We start from the raw sequence: 20,996 nt of genomic DNA on the forward strand, positions 1-20,996 counted from the left end.
AGAAGGGAAACTGTGTCTAAAATGTCAGGTACTAATGGGAAAGCTGATGACATAATTCAGTTAGTGGAATTGGTTAAAAAAGAGTCCTCTATTATTTTAAGATAAGTGAAGACAATAGAAAAATGCCTCAGTAGAAACAGTCAAAGGGTTTAAATAACATAAATATCTATAAATGACTACAAAGAATTAAGAATGATCATGATTGTGTTAAGTGAAAAATAAGAATGTACACTATTGGATGTTTGCCAATATCCTATATGCCAATATTTACAGATTCATTCTAGCCAACATGTAAATGTTGTTCAGACCTAAAACTTAAGTCCTTAAAACACACTTTAAGGAATGAAAATGAACAAAGAAAGGACTTATCATGACTTCAGCCTGTTGGCCCTGCCTAAACTCACATGTAGAGGATGTTAACAGCCAACAAGGCTGCCTATAAGGCTAAATGGAGGGCCGATGAGGAGTTCAGCCAAATCATGGTCTATTATAAAGTTGGTCTGTGTTAAAGATGTTTAATTTATGTAGTAGCACAAGAAAGACTTTTTGAAAATGTAAACCCATTTTCTTAAAACAGAATTACCTTTTTTGGTAATATTAACGAAGTGGATAGGCACATTGACTAAACCACTTGGAAAGTAATGATAGGACTTCAGACTTAAAAGTAATGGCAGAGAAATGATTATATCATTACAAAAATTCATTTAAAATGGCCTTAATGGGTTAGAAGTGGCAAAAATAACTTTGGGGAAAGTGGTGAAAAGGAGTTAAAGAGTGGCAAAAAAAATGGGTTGAAAAAGGCTAAAAGGGCCAAATGAACCAAAAAGTGGTGATAAGTGGCAAAAACTGTTGCAAAAAAGCCATATTAAGTTGTGAAAAGGGGTTAAACAGTGGCAAAAAAGGTTAAAGGTGGTGGAGAAGGGCAGAAATAGGTAGGAAAAGTGGTGAAAAGAGGCTAAAGAGTGGCAAAAATGAGTTGAAAAAATGTTGCAAAAGGCCAGATAAAGTAGTAAAAATGGGTTAAAGTATGACAGAATTGTGTTAGACAATTTCCAATGGGAAAGAAATCGGCATTGAAAGTAGTGAAAAGGGGTTAAGTAGTGGCAGAAAAGGTTAAAGGTAGCGAAAAGGGGCAGAAGTCAGCAGGAAAAGGGGTGATTAGAAGTTTAAGAGCAGCAAAAATCGGCTACAAGTGGCAAAAATGTTGTCGAAGTGGCAAAAATTGGCTGAAAATTGGTGAAGAGAGGTTTAAGAGTGGCAATAATTGATTACTAGTGGCAAAAATGTTGCAAAAGAGGTGGGATAAAGTAGTGAAAAGAGGCTGGAGTGGCAATGAGGGGGTTGCAGTTGGCAAAAATTGGCAGGAAAAGTGGTGAAAAAGGTTTAAGAGGGGCAAAAAAGCAAGTATTGACTGGAAAAATGGTTAAATAAAGGCCTACAAGTGGTAAAAAAATGGTGGGATAAAGTAGTGAAAAGGGGTTGAAGAGGTTTAAAAAAAAAAGTTAACTTATAACTTGAGGGTTCTTTTCCTGGGTTTGTCAGGGGCCTAGCCATTTCTCGGGGCAGGCCTGACTGCCAATATATCAGTTGTAAATACTGTCAGAAATGTTTGTATCTTCCTATATCACAATTAACTTTTTAAGCTATGCCAATTTCACTCTGATAGTTTTGTACTTCCCCAGTAAAAAAAATTAATATGAGAGTTTGTGTTTACATGGGAGATGCAGTTATGCAGTTTAGAGAAACTAGTTGATAAAGTCATAGCCAAAAGCAAGCAGGTGCTGTCTTTTCAAAGTAAGTTTCTGTCAGTCCAAACACGCATTACCCCTTAACTAGGACAGAACAAGAACTATATCCCTCCTCATCCTCCAGCAGCTTTCCCCCATCCCTATTTGCCCTCCTCCCCACCCCCCTGATCTCTACAAATGAACTTTTGGCATCCCAGATAAAGTGGAAACAACATGCTTGGGCGAGTGGAAAGCAAGATCTGTGGGAGCTGGCTGTGAGGTGGGTGTAAAGGCCCCTGCGGTGTGGCCCTGAGTGGACAAATCCTTGCAGGCCGAGGAAGTGGAGGAAGCGGTGCTGGGCGTCCGGGAAGGGGGGGGTTATACGGGTTGGTGGGAGGCGTGCAGGCGAGTTACAAGGAAGCGGCAAAAGGGGAATTCCTGTTCCTGAACTGAAAAGTGATGGAAAAAGTGACTGCTAGATCTCGCTCATGCTGCTCGATGTCAAAACAGCCAAGCGCTGCCGTCATCTGTGCAAATATTTCAAGAGATTATGGTTTGAGAGCCTCGTGGGAAAGGCTGAAGCAGCGCAGGGAGGACAGCCTGACTTAAACTTGTTTTAAGAAAAAGCCTTTTCCTCTTAGCTGAAACATAGAAAGAGTATAATCACAAAACCACAATGTTCACAGGACCAGCAAACAAACAGAAACCAACCAGGTGAGGCCTGATGACATATGTCTTTGTTCTGCATATCATCCTCACACTCTGGCATGAACCCAGAAATAATTTGGAAACAAAGGCCCTTTACATTCCCGTCCTAAATAGCGAGGTGGGACCAGGCTTGCCATGCCTCAGGACACAGCATGCGTGCCTGCCTGCTACACACCTTTGTTTGATATGATGCCTTCAATATGAGCACAGTTTGCTATGCAAATTTGATTTGAAATAACTCAATACTTGCAGTGCATAACAATACATTTCCAACACCCTGAGAGGCTACTGCTGTAATGTGTGCTAACCATGTGACCAAACACTGTGGCTGCCTCTCTGGATGCCATGCTCTGCTGTGACATTGTTTATTACTCCCAAACAACAGAATATGAAATTAATTTAGCGCCTCTTCTCTTCCCTCTGTAAACTGGTGCTGTGCAGCCAAACCACATGTTGTTATTGCTGCAGTGGCAGAGGGGGCTGCCCCAGCAGGCCTTAGTAGCACAGAACAGATTTGCTCTCTGTGTTTTTGCCAGGAATGTGGAATCGAGCTCTCTCTCACTCTCTGGCTGTGAATACTTGCTTAGCATGCACTTAAGTGTGATTTATAAATCACAGAGTTGTGGTGTGGCCAAAGGGAATACTCTGTTAAACCTGGGGGATTAGATTTGTATTTTGATCTCCTGTAAGACCAAGATGTTTTGTCATGATTATTTAGTGCTTTGTTGTGGTGAATGACGGCTTTTGATTGTATTGAGTCTCTGGATGTGTCTGTCTGAATTGTGCATCTGGGACCTACATCCACAAAGATGGTTAGTACCTTAACTGCTGTTAGTTGGAGATCTTAAGACAGTTGGGGGGACTATGAAGAGCGGAGGAGCTCCTCCGTCTCTGGATGACTGCCAACTCTATGACCTTGTGGCGGGCACAAGCGCTGTCACTCCCTCTTGAGTTATGTGAGAACCTGTTTTATGAAGCTGTTTCTTTAAACCACTGCTCTGCATCCGACTAGGGCTCACCAAATGAGCACTTACCTGGTGCTGTGATGCCACGAGAACCACCAACACTTTTCTTTATAAGGGCAGTGGGTTTGGTGAATTACTCCCATAATTTCCCTCGTAACTCCCCCTAAAAGCTTCACTCCCTGGGCTTGTGCCAATGGAGACACCAGAAAATCCACTTCCTCAACGAACCCTCTTGCCCCCTAGCCTCGAACCCCATGGATGCCTTGATTGGGCCAGCTCTGACTGGGGGCCTCAAAAAGCCCAGACTTCAGGCTCATTAAGAGGAAAGGAGGGGTTTTACTGGCCATGCGGCTGGCAGCCGGCATTTAAACCAACAACAAGCTCCTCTATCAGCCTGCTGCATCGGAACAACAGTCGCCCTAAAAAGTTTAAACATCTTTCCATCATTACACGCTACTAGGAGTAGGAAGCTCAGAAAGGTGTGGACATTATGAAAAGTAAAGCTCTCAAGGTTGGTCTACACATACATCAACAGAGCTTTTCTTTTTAAATGGTACAAATGTAATATGTTATCCAGACTCTGCTAAAGATACACTTAGATTTACTAAAGCATGTTTACCAGATTTAATCTTGATCATTGAGATGTTCCTATACAATTTTTCCTACACAGATCTACATACCTAGACATGAGTATTGGCCAACAACAAGGATCAGTCCAGTATTCAGAAATATACTGTTGATTAAAAAACCCTGCTGACATTTTGCTAGCTTTAACCAATGCTCCTCTCTGTGCTAGCTCCCAATTAACCTTGCAAAGCAGATGGATTGGCCAGATTCTGTGTGTTTCATTGGGTAAATCAATCATGCAAAGTGTCAATCTGAAACATTTGTGCCAGCTCTTCTCCCAACTGGCCTTGACATGAGTTTGTTGTAATTATAAGTATGTTTTAGTTTTACTGCAAGCTGGTAAACAATTGCTGCTGATGGTGAAGTGATCAGCTCAGATGTAGCTATAGCGGCAATTTTTTATCGGAAGGACAGCATTTCTTTATTGCAAGAGCAACGGATTGCACTGAAAGCGTTTTGGTGGAAATGATGTTTTTGTCCTTTTCTCCACCGGCTTTGGCATGAGTTTGATTTATCAACTGGTGCCATTGTTTGCCAGCAACAACAGTGCCTGCCTTCCTGGCTCCCATTATGTGGTTTATTTACTGGAGCTGGGCATGCACACTACGTCACTCTGGCTAGTAATGAATGTAACAGACAGTTTTAATCACTTAAAAGAGTAGGTCCCTATGGTAGCTATAATAGGTACAGTTGACCTGCTATCAGCTCCTTGATGAGAAATCACGCCTCAGTTGTCCTAAAAATTCTAGCAGTTCAAATTTATGTAATGAAAAATGTTGCAATTTGGATTTTAGGTGGAAAAAAACAGATGATCAAACAATTAGACAGGACAAAATAGAAATGTTTAAGAAGCATATATTTGCAGAGGCCATAAAGAAAAGCAATTAAAACTGTTGATCTGCTTTGGGCTTCCATAAGCCATATAGGCACACATTCACAGCCCTGTAAAAATCTCTGAGACCATTATCGGGTCCCGACCCACCAGTAGAGAACCATGAACACACAAGTTAATTCATTAAATAAAAGTATTGGCATACTTGCAAATACACCGATACTGCATTTTAGACTAGATTAGAGGCATTTCAGGTCAGATGTTGGCAGTTCTTTTGATAAAAAGTCTTATCTCAATGATGAATGCGTGTTAACAGATCAGTAAAAATGATGATTCAGCAGGAGAGTAGCCCTGATACTAAAGGAGAATGCGACTAGACATTTGCACCTGCCGCTTCATTCCCTTCTGCAGTTTTAATGGCAAAAATAAACTGTCTCGACATCTGTTGGCAGTGTCAGTAGTCTGTTTTTAAGCTTGTAATGACACATTAAACTCTGTGGTTGATTCCCCCTCTTCCTCCACTGTATGTCCCGTTCCAAGAGAGCAGTGCCAGCAAAATCGTCTGAATGAGTGCATGCTTTGTTTTCTTTGTCTGTCTTGGGCCAAGATCTGGTCTTAGATGTGGTGGCATTCTATGATCGGATAATTCCTTCCACATCCCCAGTTTAAGGTGTGTGTGCAGTCGTGTGTGTTTGTGTGCATTTTTTTTTTATACCGCTGCTCCCTTGGCAGAGCTCAGAGAGTGCAAACAGTGGCAATGGGTGGCAGGGATCCTCGGTGGCCTCTCGCCCAGCTGGAGGAGAGCCATTTGCCCTGTGAGGGAGCACCCAGTCGCCCTGGCTCGGCCTACTGCTCTCGCCAGTGGGAACTCCTCTTGGCTGAGGCCTGACGCCGTCGTAAGCGTTGACAATCACTGACACATCACTGGCAGAGGCCTCACAGACACAACATTACACAGGCCTGAGTCAAAATTAAGTGACGCTGCCTCTGAAATTCCCTCATAAAGACTGGAACAAGGGCTTTTTTGGGGGGTATTTCTGCCCCTTTTTTCTTTCAGGGTTTTGACTTAAACTGAAACTTAAAAATGTTATCATATTAACTAAGTAATTTCTTGTTAAAGCACACTTCTTTTTACTGTATGTTTGGATTGAGGATAAGGCTTTCAGGGTATTAGTGTGGCTTCTGTGAGATAAACAAGTAGGTGCCACAGCAGTTTCTAACAGTGCTTGCTTATCAGTGCACACCAGAGCTTTATCAAATACATTAATAAAACAACACATTGAGAACTAGTTCTGTCGCAAACTCCACCAGCTTCCATTTTCAAATGTTTTCAGGTATGTTTGAAAACCAAACAATACATTAGATCTAAACTGGATGTGTGTGAAAGTTGAAAGGAAATCAGCGGCTAAAACCAGTTAAGCCTCGCTAGTATCACAACCAGGCTGTCCCTGAACTCTGATCTGTGGGCCAACTTGTCTCTCTCGGGAGAGTGGGGAATTTCCCAGAGCCCTAAATGCCCCCGCCATCCCTCATTCCCGCTGCCCACCCCCTCCCTACAGACCAGTCGAGACGTGCAGGTTTGAACCCTCTCTCTGTGTTCCTGGCCTCCCATGCCCATTGCCACTCAAGCAGCAGGGGTCCGGTGCATTTGTCTCATAATTATCCGACTGGATAGGGGGGTTCTGAAGATGAAAGAGGCGAATCACAGAGCTCCTCTGTCAAAGGTCTGTCTGCCCGACTGGGGGGTTTTGGATCTATCTCCCTTGTCCCGTCTCTCTCTCAACTCACCCGCTCCACCACCTCTTCTCCATCACACACAGACTTACTTTTCCTCAAGAGCTGCCTCCATAGAGCATAATCACCAACAGTGAACGCTCGTGCACACTAACCCCCCCTTTTCTACCAGCCACCCTGCTGCTTCATTCACAACTACAAAACTGCAGAAATACCCCCCACCCTTACATCCTGAAAGACTTCAGACTCTCGTCTTTTTTTTCTGCCCTCTCACATGCTCCGCCCACCAACCCATCGGGTAGCCGCCCACCTCTCACTCCCCCCATCCACCTCCTCTCTTCTCCCCTCCACCCTCCCCACCGCCACCTTTCTCCTTCTTCTCCTCTTAACTACTGGCTAGGAGTTAATGGACTGTTTTGGCTAGTCTCCAGACGGTGAGTGTCACCTCATTAGCCTATAGCGGCTCGCTCCCAGACTGCTCCTTGTGTGTTTGTGTGTGGGAGGAGGACTACAACGACGGAATGTCATTGGTCTGCCTGCCCCCCCAACCCTCCCACCACCACACACCCCTTACCCTCTTCTTCTCCCCTTCCCACCACTACAATGAATGAGAAAACACGCATGCATAATTAAATCTATAGTCTCGTCCTCACTCCACCCTCCCTTTCCTTCTTCCTCCATGGCCATGCATTAAAAAAAAAAGCTACTGCTTGGAAGTTTGCCACCTTAGAAAAAAAAGCAGTGTCTTCGAACCACAGAGATGTGGCCAACCTTCCACCCTCGTATGGACCTATTCTTTTTTCACGCCAGCCCATCGAATGGCAGGGTGGCAACAGCGGGCGAATGTAAATGCCAGCCGGTCCTGCCAGTCAATTACGCCGCGACAAAGCTAATTGTTTGTTTGGTGCATACCAAAAAGATGCCGAGGTTGGCCATTGATGGGCCCATTGTTTCAACGCAGATGCAAAGTTCTTTTTTCTCACAGGCGAGACTTGACGCTGGAAAATGTATGAATGATGAGACTACACTTTCAAAAAAGGGGTATGACTTTTAGTGCTATATCCAGGAATTATTGTTTGTTGGTAAACTGTCAAAATTGAACCAAAAGTCAAATATCTATAGTAATTGTAATGCATTTTTGCTCTAGTAGTCTTTCTTCTAGACATTCAAAAATCCATGTATCCTAAAATTACAAAGATAAAAAGTGGGAAAAAGTTTTAAACTTTTGTATTTACAGCAACTTTTAGCAATTGATTTCTTGTTGAATCCCTTTGACTTATTGTTTTCCTAATCCTGAGTGGATTTATCATCAGTCCTTAACACAGTAGAAGCTGCCAGGTGCAGTGAAGGAGATAAAAAGTTTGGGCAGCAAGCTGAGAGGAAAGTGACAGGAATAGAAAGGGAAATAAAGGATATAGAAAGAGGAAAAGAAAAAAGAGTGTAATAAAAAAGCAAAAGGAAAGGCCACATTGTGAGAAAAAAAGGACAAACAGAGAGAGAGTGGGAGGAGGTGGAAACATTAAGTGGGGCGCAGTGTGCTGACTGGAGGCCAGCCTGCTCATTTTTCATGGGACAGATGAGCCACTGTGTTGTTGTGTTGTGTGGTTAGTCTGCAGCCAGGCCGCTGACTTCATCGCACATGTACGGCACAGATCAGCTCACAGCAGGGTGTGTTTGTGCACCTATGTATGTCAACATAGGCACAATTGACGCCGCTTTGAGTGTTTTTGCGCATACGCCTTTGAGGTGTGCGTTTGTGTAAAGGTGGGTAAACTTTATTTCACAAATTAAAAGGTGGGGAAGTTGAATTTACATGGGTTAACCCTCATCTGCATCCTTGGTTTTGTGCCTGTTATCCCTTTGTACTCGCCCGGTTCTTCCTTCTCCACTCCCGGGCCGGTGTGGCTAATGATCCGTCAGGCCTTTCAGTCCCTTGTTTAAGGCCCACTTGCCACTGAATGCGCTCCCTCCCCGTCCACACTGTTTGGTGACCTCAATGAGGAGCCTGTTGTCCTCCCGGCTCGGTTAAAATGCTCCCCTCTTTTCACCGCCGTGAGAGTTTACCGAGTAGAAGGCACAGGGACTCTGCGCGGAGAAAGGAGGCCTGCACCTCATCAGCATTAATATGCAGCGATTAGAAACAAGCACACACTGATGATCCACGCTCTGACACAGAGAGATGGCGTGGATGGATGTACTCGTGCACAGAGAGATACAGCACACGCACTCTCTGTACAGCTTCTCATTGTTCTTGTCTGGGCTGAGATCCCACTTGATTCCATAAGTCTCAAAACGTTGACAGTCCTACTGTGTATGCGTGTCCCCTCCTGTTCTATTGAAGAAGTCTGTGGTGTCTGGCTCAGAGAAAAGAAGGCAAAATGTCATTGTTCTCACAGACGTTTCAACTTTGCCCCTCTCACTTTCTCCATGCCCTTCTTTTTTTGCCTGAGTCTGTGTTTGTGTGTAACTCATCCTACTGTACCTGCATTCCCCGTCAGTGGCAGTCATTTGATAGGGCAGCTATCTGGATTACCAGGTGCTCCTCTAAGCCAATAAGAAGTACTCGCCTTGTTCCAATTATGAGATAATCATTACAGTGTCACACAGTGTAAGGGCACCAATGGGGGAACATGGTCGTAGTTTGTAAAGGGAATAATATACTGTCTATTTCTGCCTGTGCAAAGGTTAAACTGATAGTAAAGGCCTTTGCACACTTTTCATCCGAAATTGGCACACATTATGAATTGTTCATATGTTGTGCTAATCAAGTTTGCACCCTGATGCCAGGTTCATTTTTTCACACCCATCCAAGCCATTTTAATGAGTGATAGATTATTCGAGTAGTGGCTGCTGCTCCCCTCTCACTCTCTCTCTCTCCGTTGCGCAGAAACCTCACTTTAAAAACTGTGATTTGCCAGTCTATCATGTGGATATCAACCATGGAATATAACAGATAAAGCCCAAAATTTGTACACACAGCCACGTAAGAAAGGGACCCCAACTTTCAGACTTGGCAGACCGCTATGAAGCACAAGCTAGTGCTGTATGAAGCTCTCGGCCAGGATGGATGGATCCAAGGAGTGAAAGATCCACAGATTCATCTTTACTGCTTTTTTTTACTTCTCGCAGTACCAAACCATGTGCCGCATCCTACATATTTTCACAATGAATACAAAAATAAACACATCAGACTCAGTGTGCAACATTTAAGTGATTTTTTCTATCCAATCACAGACCAAAAACATGTAAAATAACAGTCTCGTTGTGCAAAGACCTTTAGTGATGAAAGAGAACAGAACAGAGGAAAAAAATCCCTTCATCCTGAGTGTCAATATCCCTTTTTTTCCAGGTCAGGTGCCAGCGCTTTGAAAAACGCCATGCATTCGCTCCTTTTGGGGGTGGCAGAGATACCAAATTCGTGTGTATGTGTTTGTGGCGAGGGGTCGTCAGTGGGGGGCATCGCCAGTTGGCAGGCTGGCACACAATGGCTGGCATGATAAGATCCTCCCTCTTCTACGGGGCAGATTTCCTCGCCCATATCTTTTGTTTGCCTTGTTTGGGTTGCGGCTCATCCTGATAAAGGCCACTTTGTTTAGACAACAAAGCGTGAGGGAGGGAGAGAAGAGAGAGATAGAGAGACAAAGCGAAAGAAACAGAGAGAGAGGGCATTAAAAAAGGCGGCAAAGGGGGGAGAGCGCCAACACAGATGGAGACATTAAAAGAAAGCGAGAAAATGTAGAAATTTGACCAAAGATATAGTCTGCACTTATCAGCAGATAAGACGATATCTTCACTGAATAGTAGATATACTCACAGTCTGGTATGAAAAGATACAATGGAAGACGGATACTGTTGCAGGCACAGGGAGAGCGATAGACAGATAGTGAGGGGAAGAAAGAAAGAGATTTGGAGAGGAGAGCAGGTTCTGCCGGCTGCTGGAAGCCAGCCCGAGCAGTGTGAGGTCATAGACAAAGCTGTGAATGATAGAAACCAGGAGCAGAGGAGGACATGGGACAAAGTACACACATTCCATGCCGTCTTATGTACAGTCATTTATGCATACTGTCAAGGCTTGCATGACCCTGCGCAACACATACAAACAGGCACACATTTTTGGTCGTGCATTTCCAAGGAAGGACAAAGTGAAGCCTTCTGCAGCGGAACAGGAAAGAAAAGGCAGGAGGACACTGAGCAGAAAGTCTGCACGGCCACATCAAATATTTACTCAGGAGCAGCTGTATTGTCGAAACATTACGCATCGGAGCTGCTCCATAATTAGGTCGATATTTTCTGCCCCTCTCCCTCTCTGTTTCCCTACTTCTTCGGGAGTCCACCCCTCTCCACCTCTCCTCCACACTCCCCTCCCCTCGCCTCCCCAGGCTGCTGAAATGCGTCTTGGCTCGGGACCCATGCCTCTGGCAGCCAGAGTGCTATACATGTGCACAGAACCCCGCTCGGCATAAAATGGCTGCCAGACAGGCTTCTCCTCCTGAAATGTCGACAGCGGTATGCATCTGCAGGGTGTGCGTGTTGCGCGTGCGCACTTTTTTTTGTGGAGGATATCTGTACGTGTCTGCAAGTGTTTGCGGGCGAGGAACGTGCACTGCCGCTGTCAAAAAAAAGAAAGTTTCCCAAACTATGTGGCTAATTTAATCCACACAGTGTGTGCATGTGCATGTGTGTTCTGCGATTTAGTGGGAACAGAGTGGGTACCATGCCAAAAAATGAGCGGGTGGGTTGGGAGCGCATGTGTGTGCGAGTGTTTTAGTGATTATAAAATCCAGGCGAGTAACACACTTGGGCGTGGAGAAACCTCACAAGCACTGAGAAACTTTCTTGCAGAGCCAGATTTCTGTTGCCATTACCCCTAATTGCCCTAATCGTTACAGTGGTATGATAAGTATCCCACCGGACAAGAAGGTGTAAGAACTCATGGACACATCCAAAATACCCACAAGCCCCTTTTGCTGCTTTTTCCTCTTGCTTTTTTTTTGCTGAGTAACAGTAGATAATCTGAATCATACGTATTTCTGTTTTTTCCCTTCTAACATGAACCGGTTTGTTTATTTAAACAAGTGGCCAGGACGGAGAGTGCCAAGAAATGTTGTTTTTGGAAAAGGGCCGTGTGTGCAGCAGTGTTTATGTGTATGTGTGTGTGTTTGAGGGTGTGTGTGTGGTGTCTGGGCCTGTGATCGAGCCCTGCCAAGCTCCCAGGGCAAAGCCCAGCCTCCTCAACCGCAACTGTTTATTTACAGGTTTCACTACTGTTTATTTGAAGACTATCGGATTGGCCGGGCTTCTGCACAGGACACCTTTTAGATACAGATACCAGGCCTCCTCTCTCCTAATATTCCACTTTGTTACTTAATGTTGGCAAAATACCTTTTCAAAGTAACAGCCAATTTATCTGCGTTTGCATCCAGAAATACCTTTTTTCAACACTTTAAACTGTGGCTTTATATAAATACCTGTTGAGTGACAAAGGTGATTAGACGTATAATAAGTGCTTAGTAGGTATAATCAGCACATTCACGACCTGCCAAATGTGCAAGCACTGCTCTAAACAACATAATCAGCCTGAAAGAAGGCGAAGGAGCACGAGACTGCCCTTCTTGGGTCAGAGGTAAAATGTAATGCAACAGGGGGAGGTGTTTCCTGCTCCAGTGCAGGCCTGGCAGATGCGCCATATGCTTCCATCCCACCTTGAGTCATCCAGGTGGTCTCTCCTGGTGCTACAGTGGGGCCTCATGCTGGAAGATGCTGCCTGGGATCTCTAATTGCCACAACCATCTGCTCTTTTTGTCATGGTTGCCTGTTCAGGCCTCGAAGAAGGGAACAAAAACACTAACTGTGATACATTCGAAACGAATCGTAAGACCTCACTCACCTCCAACCCCTCGCTTCTTTCCTCCCTTCCGCCTCCTTTTCCAGCATTTACCTCCTCTATACCCTCCTGTGCCCTTTTCTCCCTCCTCTCGCCTGGTTCCTTCCCTCTCAGCAGTTCTTGGGGGGCGAGTGTGGAGTTGGCAGTCGTAACTAGACTGATGGATGACTCTGAAAGTGGCACTATAGGGGGCAGGAGGAGACAGGGAGACAAGGCCACTGAGTTCCCTGCAATCACTTTATGGACATGTGCTGTGCCAAATCCGCAAACTCCACCCACACACAAGGCTTTTACACACTGCGAGTGTGTATGCAGTATGTGTGTGCGAGTGTGGGGCAACTTAGGGGGCTCATTGCTCAGTGGATGAAGGCAAAGGAAACTTTGCATTTTGCTGAGGTCAGGCAATGGCTTGAACATGTTGTTCACAAGTGTGTAGCTTGCAATTTAATATAGATTACAGTATTGCATTGGCAAGCAGAAACTTAATATACTGCAATATTGGTAATTTATCAGTTTTACAAGTCATTTACTGCAGGCAAATCTTTTCATTTGTTTGTTTAAGCTTGTCAAATTAAAAAATCTGCTGCCTGTCTCTTTTTTATCACCATCAGTTTAGTTTTTTGGAGTTTAAATTGTCCAGACAAGCTGTTTCAGGATGATATCTTGCGGTCCAGGCATACAGTATGTCAGTCATTTATGCCAGATTTAAGACACAGGCAGATGAAATTAAGAAATAAATTATTTTTAGTCCTTTCTGCTCATCTTCTTTTGCATGTGCACAGGAGCGATTTAGCACAGATCCCTTAATACCTGTAGGACTTCATGATGAGAAAACATAAGTCAGGCTTATGTTTAAGATTTTAGAAAGCAGAGCAGAAATCCATTCTAAGAACCCAACTTGTGCGTATGATTTTTGGGGGTCTGAGCGCACAGGGATATCTTTTCTACTCCTCAACGTATGGTCCTGTTCCCTCCCTACTTTGTCATTGTTGAGCCTTGGCCAAGAACATTCTGTTTTTGCAGCGCCGTTTAATAGTCAAATTTAGGAGAGGGGGAACGAGAGAGAGAGACACGGAGAGAGAACAAGAAAAGGATAAATCTTTCAACTTTTTTTTTCCTCCTTCTAGTCCACCTACCCCCCTTCTCTCTCCCTCTCTGCCTCTGTAACACAGCTCATGAGAGCTGCAGCAGGAAAAGGAGTGTTGTTGCAAGGCGAGGGTATCTGAGTTCACTGTCTCCGGCTTCTTGTCTCAGCTCTCTCGTGTAAAAGCGTAGATAATAATCTCCCTGCTGGTTCTCATTGGGGCCCTCTCTGGCTCGGGCATTTGTCGGTTTGGGCCAGTTTGAAACATTACGGGGGTCCACTTAGACGCTGCTGGTCGCTGTTTGGCACGGTATTAGCCCAGTGTTACTCCAGTGTGCTTTAATGAATTGTTTTTCTGCCTATTTAGATCTGACATCAGTTGATACTGTTAATTTTGATTTTTAAGAACTTTTGTATAAAAATATTTCTCTGTGCTTGTCGGTGACCAGGAGCGGGAACTCTTGTAGACTGATTGGTTCCCCTCCCAACGAGTCATCAAGCTAAAAGACGTCAGTCTGGGCCATCTCATACCAACCCCAGCGCTCTGTAGCCGGTGGAAAGAATTCCACACATGTTTCCTTGTATTTCCCCGCCCCTCTTGTCTTCTCTCTGCGTTTTGTCCTGTGCTAGTACCTCGCACAGCAGGACCGAACACATTCTGTATCCCCCCTTTACACTCATACAGCTCCTTTGAAAAATTACCCAGTCTGCCGGTACTAAACTTTTAGGCTATCCTGTGTCAGACTGGATTTTTTTCTTGCGTTTTCCCTCCCTTTGCTGATAATGCTGTTCAAACAAAACTGTCATGTTTAATCTTCAGTGGGTAAGCTCTTCTTGACTTGAAGATAAGAGAAGAGTCCAGGAAGACTTGCTGCCTTTACAGGAGTATTTACTCATTTATTCATCAAGTTTAACAGTGACTTTATGGTAGTCAGATGATGTTAGACAACCTCTAACATACAAGAAGGTGCTTAATTTTCTCTACAAGGAAGTGGATGCAGCCCTTTGACCCAGCAACTTAGTTATCTTTGCTGAAAATAATCAATCCTGACAAGAACACTTTGTTTCAGTAAGATGGCATGTTGTAACCCCCTCCTCCCTCCTCTCCTCTCTGTGTTTGCAGACTCACAGCAGTCAGGAAGTCCCAGTAACAATGAGCCAGGCAAGAACCCTCTTCCAGGTATGTACAGTACCAGTCATCGTCCCTCCTCCCTCCTGTCATCACTCTATTGTTCTGTGCAGCTTGCCCTGCACATAGCAGCCTGTATACACCATAACTTACCTAGTTTAAATAGTGCTGATCTGCTGTGAACTCAGTGACTTTCAGGTAAAAGCTGTTATCTTTTGTCCAGAGGCTATTAAACCAAAACATGAGACAATACAAACACAGGATTTCCAGCTTTGTTAAAAAGCTAATTGAACTGCTTAAAGAAGGAGGGATGAATCAGACTGAAACAGTTGCTTATTAGTTGAAAGTTTAAGTTATTTCTGACCTCAGTATGACATCCACCTGCTGGGGCCAAAACTTTTAACTTAGTTCCAAGTGGAAATAAAATTTAATTGGATCATTAAAATTTAATGTCATCCCTCCAATGTTAACGCAAACACAGAGAAAGAAATCAGAGAGCAACTACAGATCAGGAGTGAAATGTTTTTAAACTTTGGCTGGTACCTGCCTGTGTCATGGAGAGATTATTCTCCGACAGCGCTGTTGTTCCCTGGACTGACCTGTGTTGTGTCGTCACAATGCTGGAATGAAAATAGTTTGAGAAGTATAATTAGTTTTCTACCTCAAGAGCAGGTTCTGCCGATACAGGTGCCAAGGAAAACATACTAGTGAGCCAATGACTCAGGCCTCGCAGGCCCTCAGCAGCAGCACGGTTCCCCGCAAAAGCCGTTGGCTCACTTGAGGCATTAGGGCTTTGTAGGTGCCAATCGAGCCACCCGCCTATCTGTCTGGCACAGACCGAGTGCTGCTGGCATGGCATCAAAGCTGAGCCGGAGTCATTTGGGTGTCAATAACTTGTCTGGCTGTTTTACTTGACTGACAACCTCTGATTACTGTTGCTGAGATGTAGATGATACAGGACATAGTAAATACAAAATAAACAAAACAACTGTCATTTGTTCAGCACCCCCAGAAAATTCTGAATGTGTTGTAACAATTTACAATGAATTTGAAGTTTATTTCAAATGAAAACACTACTTTTTAGAAGTTTAAACACCACAGTCATGAGTCTTTAACCTGGATATGTCCTATTGTTGTAATGTATCTTAGCAATATTGACAGAGCCATTATTGACTTGTATTGCAGTTTGCTTACGTGTTTAATCAAACGACCAGCGCCTGAGGCTCAGCACTGTCTCAGTGGTTTCACTCGCAGCAGGAGTTCAAGTCACTCCTTCCTCCTCATACACCTGTCCTGTCACTCTGCTGCACTGCTCAGAAACATTCAATGCTTTATCCTTTAACTGAAATAGGTGTTTTTTTTTTTAAATCATGCAATCATTTTCAAATTTCACAGCTCGTAAAAAAGAAAATAAATCAAGATAACCTCAATAACAGGAGGACAAACAATAACATTGCCTGATAAAAATGACACAAAACCACTCTTATTTATCCAATTTCCATCTGTTAACAAGCCTACATCTCTGAGGGGAATATGAACAATCCCATCTTCCTGTCCCTGTGTTTTTTAATAATCGTAGTGTCTTCAAGATATAGCATATTTTAATAAAAGCACATACAGAATTGAGTGAGAACCTTAAAAATAACATTTGGATTCTGTTTATGGGTTTTGGACAGAAACAATATATTGTCTTTGTTTCCATTTGGCTGCTTTAGATAATGTTTTTCTTGATTTCATTCTAAATACATTGACTAAAAAGAATGATCACCATATATGTCTCTGTGTCCACAGTCTACTTGGAAGACAGCTTCATCAAATCAGGAGTCTTCAGTGTTACAGAGCTGGTGCGAGTGTCCAGAAGTAAGTGCACATCTGTCATATTCACCTTTTTAGATCATTGATTAGACTCCCTCTCTGAAGCTGGGTGACACTATGCTAGGAATCAAATGAGGACACCAAAGTCCTCCTGCTTACAAGAATGTTGAAGGTATAAGTTTCCCTGCCCTAACAGGTGCAACCTAGTTAATATGAGAGTCAGGAAAATGTCAATCAATCACAGTGTATACATGCTCACACAACCATGAGAAGAGTCATCAGGTTAACATCACTGAAACATGTCGGGTGTGTAGAGGCTTTAAATCTGTCCTCAAATGCACATTGATTTATCTCCACATTAACTAAACAACTGATTCCTTGAACTTGCAGCTTTTCAGAGAACCCCAGCCTCTGTTGATATCTGAAATCCTCCTCAGAACTGTAGTGTAGTGAATCTAGTTCAGCCAGTTTTTTTCTCTGCACAAAGAGAACACTCAACATGAGCATCTGTATAGACATGTCTGCCCTCCACAAGGCCGTTGACGGTTGTTCAGGAGTCCTTCAGACTCTGACTGCTTGGCACCCCGAGGCGCCGTTTACCTGCGCTGCCTCTGAGCTGTAGCTTTGGAACGAGCCTGTGGTGCCCGAAGACTACAGTCACCCACAACAACCTGTGTTTAAAAGAGACATACCTGAGCTGTCTGTATATTCCAGTATACGCCAGTTGACGACAGATAAGTCTTATTACTTGTTGCAGTTTTTTCAGTTGACGACAAAACAATCAATTGCAGCAAGATTCAGAGGAACTTAAAACCAAATCAGTACCAATAAAATTTTTTAGAGTTGACCACAAAAACTTTTGACCAACTGATGTAAGATTCTGGAGACTGATTCCCTATTTTCTAATATGTAGGTGATAATTTCAGCATCTGCTTTAGTCTGCTGAACACTAAAAGGCTGTACATTATTGTTTGACCTAAAAAGCTAAATCAAATGTGCTCAAGATAATGCTTTTATAGCACATTTGTAGTTGTTTTTTTATCAGTGAATAACAATAATAAAAAAGGGAACAGTAATTCGTGCTAAAATTGCATTTTTTTGAAATATGATAAAAATGTGTGGGCTGAAGCAGGAAAAATTATTTGTCAGAAACTCATCAGTAGAAAAAACTATCATTAATTTAAAGTCTTTACTGTTGATAATGCTGTAGGAGAGCAGGTGTTGTGTTTTAACAAGTGACCGTGTTAACTGGTGACCATGTCAGTAGTTGTCATAGTTGAGATATTGTTTAAACATTTTCTATTATGTGTAATATCAGCTTTGAAGAAATAAGATCAAAGAAAAACTAAACAAAGTGGCACTTAAAACCTTTGATATCTGTTACCAACTCAGACACATTTGTATAGTCACCAGTTAACACAGTCACTTATTCACCCATAACACCGGTCTTTAACCTTAAATAGATGACAGATCCTGCTATTTTTATTGTCTGTGCTGGGCAGCAGTTGTTGGCTGATATTCTACTTATTCTTAGTAGAAGGTGTCTGATGTGAACTCAGGCTATGAGCTGTTCCTGATGTAGGCTACATTACTTTAGATTAACACACTTAGCCAACAGGTCGGGTCAGGCTTCCTCTTACCTGGGATTATAGAATCCACAGTGAGTCTTAAAACTTTATTTTGGAGAAACAGGACAGGTGGAGTGACTCATGGCTCCACAGACAAGCAGTACATAGGTCAGGCAGACACAGCAATGTAAACATTACCAACACTAAGAGCTAGCGCTGCTAATGCTAACAGCTCTGCTTAAAGAGCCACACATCCTCCTGCTGTATCTGTGATGGAAACGGCACACGGAGGAAATCAGCTGGTCTGCTGTTGAAAATAGACCCAGGATGTGATCAAGTATGTTTAGAATATTGATTCCTGAAAATATTGAATCAATTCAGAATCGTAGAAAGTAATAAATGCAATTTTGATGTGAATCAGTTTTTTCGGCATCTCTAATGGCTACTATACATGGCAGCCTTCACCATCAGTGTGTGAATGTGGATTGAATGAACGTGAGTGGTGGGTGTGCCCTGCAGTGTTACTTTGAGTAGTAGGACAACTAAAAAAGTGCTACACAAGCTGAAGTCCTTTTACCCATAATGGATGTGTATTTGAAAAAACAGTTAAACCACCTTTCATACCCGGTCCAGAAATACTAGTTTGTTAAAGTAACTGGTAATATTTTTATTTATTCAGGCCTAGAATGCTGGTTGTGTGTTTTTCCTAGCTTAGTGCCATCATGCTCCACTACCTAAATGTAAACCAGCAGGATAGATGGAGGATATCCCCCAGTACAGAACTGTTTTCTAAGTTTGATCTCACAAATGGAGTTAAATTTTTATGCAGCCAGTATCAGATTAAACTGGCATATGGGCAATCCATTCCACAGCTAATGAAAACAGTGATTCAGATGTAATAAAACAGACCTCTAAATAGATTTTGCATTAGTGTTGTTGAGTTATTACTTTATTAAAGAATAATTTGCATTATTATGTACCATAGACCAATAGTAAAACAAACAACCGTCAGCACAGCATAGACAAAAAGTGATAAAAGCAATAGACAGATACTATATTCTATGGCATTTGTTATGAGTATGCTATCAGTATTGGCAGATTTTAGTTATCACTGGCATGTATGGAAATGTACTGATATTTATGACCCATAAATAAGATGTAAATACTGGTCTTTATTAGCTGTGAATATTGTTTATATAATGTATGAATAATTTTGTGGAGTGTTGAAGTATGTTTACATATTATTTTTGGCTAGAATGTATTTGAATATTGGCATATAGGATATCATCAAAAATCTAACAAGGTGCATCCCTATTTTTTTTTCTTTTTAAAATTTTATTACTACTTTTACTATTATAAAAGAATCTATACTGATGCAAATCTGAAAACATGCTGGTATGTCAGTAATATTAAAGCATAAAATTCAACAATGACAGCTCTTGCTTGTGTTTTGGACAGTTTGTGTACAATAACTAATTTGAAGATGCCATTTTAGGCTCTTTTTTACTATTTTCTACCTTTTTACAAACCATTTGATTTGTCAATAAAAACAACCGACACATGTCTAATGTCTTTATTAGAAAATAGACAATTTACATTTAAAACAATCATAACTGCATCTTGAAAAGTTGGTATTCATGGGCAGTGCTTTTGCCTGTTATTGTGAGTCATCTAAAATCAATAAATATGTGATAATAACTGAATAAAATCACTTAAGGTTCTGAAATAATGGATTTTAATCCAGCTACATCAGGCTTTGTATTTTGAAACCCTCAAAATCATCAAAAATGCTCCTAACCTTTTTGGTGATGGTTTGGGTTGGTACTCAAATTTGATTAAAATAGAGCTTAATTTGTCTTACCAATTGTATTAAAGTGTTCTGATATAGGAGCATGATTAATAGTCTGGTGGTTCTCATGTTTCTTGAGGCAGGAGCCCTTCTTCTTTTGCTCACAGACTGAATCTCCTCTGAAAGCCCGTGTTTTTGTTTAGTGTTTAATTTGCCCCCTGACCAGATGGCCGTTGCGCCGGCGTGTTTGCTCTCATGTGACCGAGCCCTGTTTCACTAAAGCCGCCTGAAGTCGAGCTGGAATTTTAAAAAGGTCGACGGACACACAGGAATTGTCACTCACTCAGCCGGTCACTCCCCGGGAAGATATCTAAGCAGCCGCTCGTCCGTCATCGAGCTTCTCTCCCAACTCTCCAGGCCGTTGAGACATTCTTTGAAGTCCATCAAAGGGCGCTGTGGAGTTCAAGGCTGACTTGCAACCCAGCTTTTCGGCGAGGACTCTCATTAATGCAACAGGAGCCTCAGCAGCAAGTGTAAAAAATATTTTGTCAACAGAAAATGTGGGCATGCGCGGGCAAATATAACTGCTGATCTAAAAGTACACTTCCAGTTCCCCCCTTGTACAGTAAGAGGGAGTAATCTGCTGGAAGACGCACTGATTAACAGCATCATTGTCTCACTGGCTGCTTTTTAAGCTTAAAAGTCAAAGCCCAGATTATTAAATTAGATGACTGGCTGGGCAGCCAAGCGGCATCACAACTATTGCTCTGAGCCAAGAAAAGAAAAAGAGAGAACCCAGCACAGAGAGACATGGTCGGGGGTATCCTCAGCCATGAATGAAAAAAAAAAAAAAAAAAAACAATGGTGTTGTATTCAGCGTCCTCAGGCCGGATGCATTCCTCCACAGACAGCTCGGTGTGGGTAGCAGCGGGTAGGGGCAGCTGCCAGCGCCACAGCGAGCTGCCAGGGCGGAGGCTGGCGGAGGGATCGTGCCAGTGGTGAACCTCAGACCACAACAGACGGCGCCACACACTCCATCCTCTCATCGACTCCAAACCGAGCGACCGCTCGAGCTGCAGGCTGCCTCACGGGCCACACACTGACGGGAGAGAGACAGAGAAGAGAAAGGGGGAG

General features: G+C 43.0%; 1 protein-coding gene across 3 annotated transcripts in view; it reads left to right on the forward strand.

The window, feature by feature from the left end:
• LOC121504231 (nuclear factor 1 B-type-like) overlaps positions 1-20,996 on the forward strand; it is a 74,670-nt gene that overhangs the window by 28,042 nt on the left and 25,632 nt on the right. For all 3 annotated transcript variants that reach the window (XM_041778919.1, XM_041778918.1, XM_041778920.1), the window contains exons 3-4: positions 14,685-14,741; positions 16,482-16,550. In XM_041778919.1, the coding sequence (XP_041634853.1) occupies positions 14,685-14,741; positions 16,482-16,550 (126 nt within the window). The remainder of the gene's footprint in view (positions 1-14,684; positions 14,742-16,481; positions 16,551-20,996) is intronic.

This window comes from Cheilinus undulatus, linkage group 22, assembly GCF_018320785.1.
Source record: "Cheilinus undulatus linkage group 22, ASM1832078v1, whole genome shotgun sequence".
NCBI classification, from domain to species: Eukaryota; Metazoa; Chordata; class Actinopteri; order Labriformes; family Labridae; genus Cheilinus; species Cheilinus undulatus.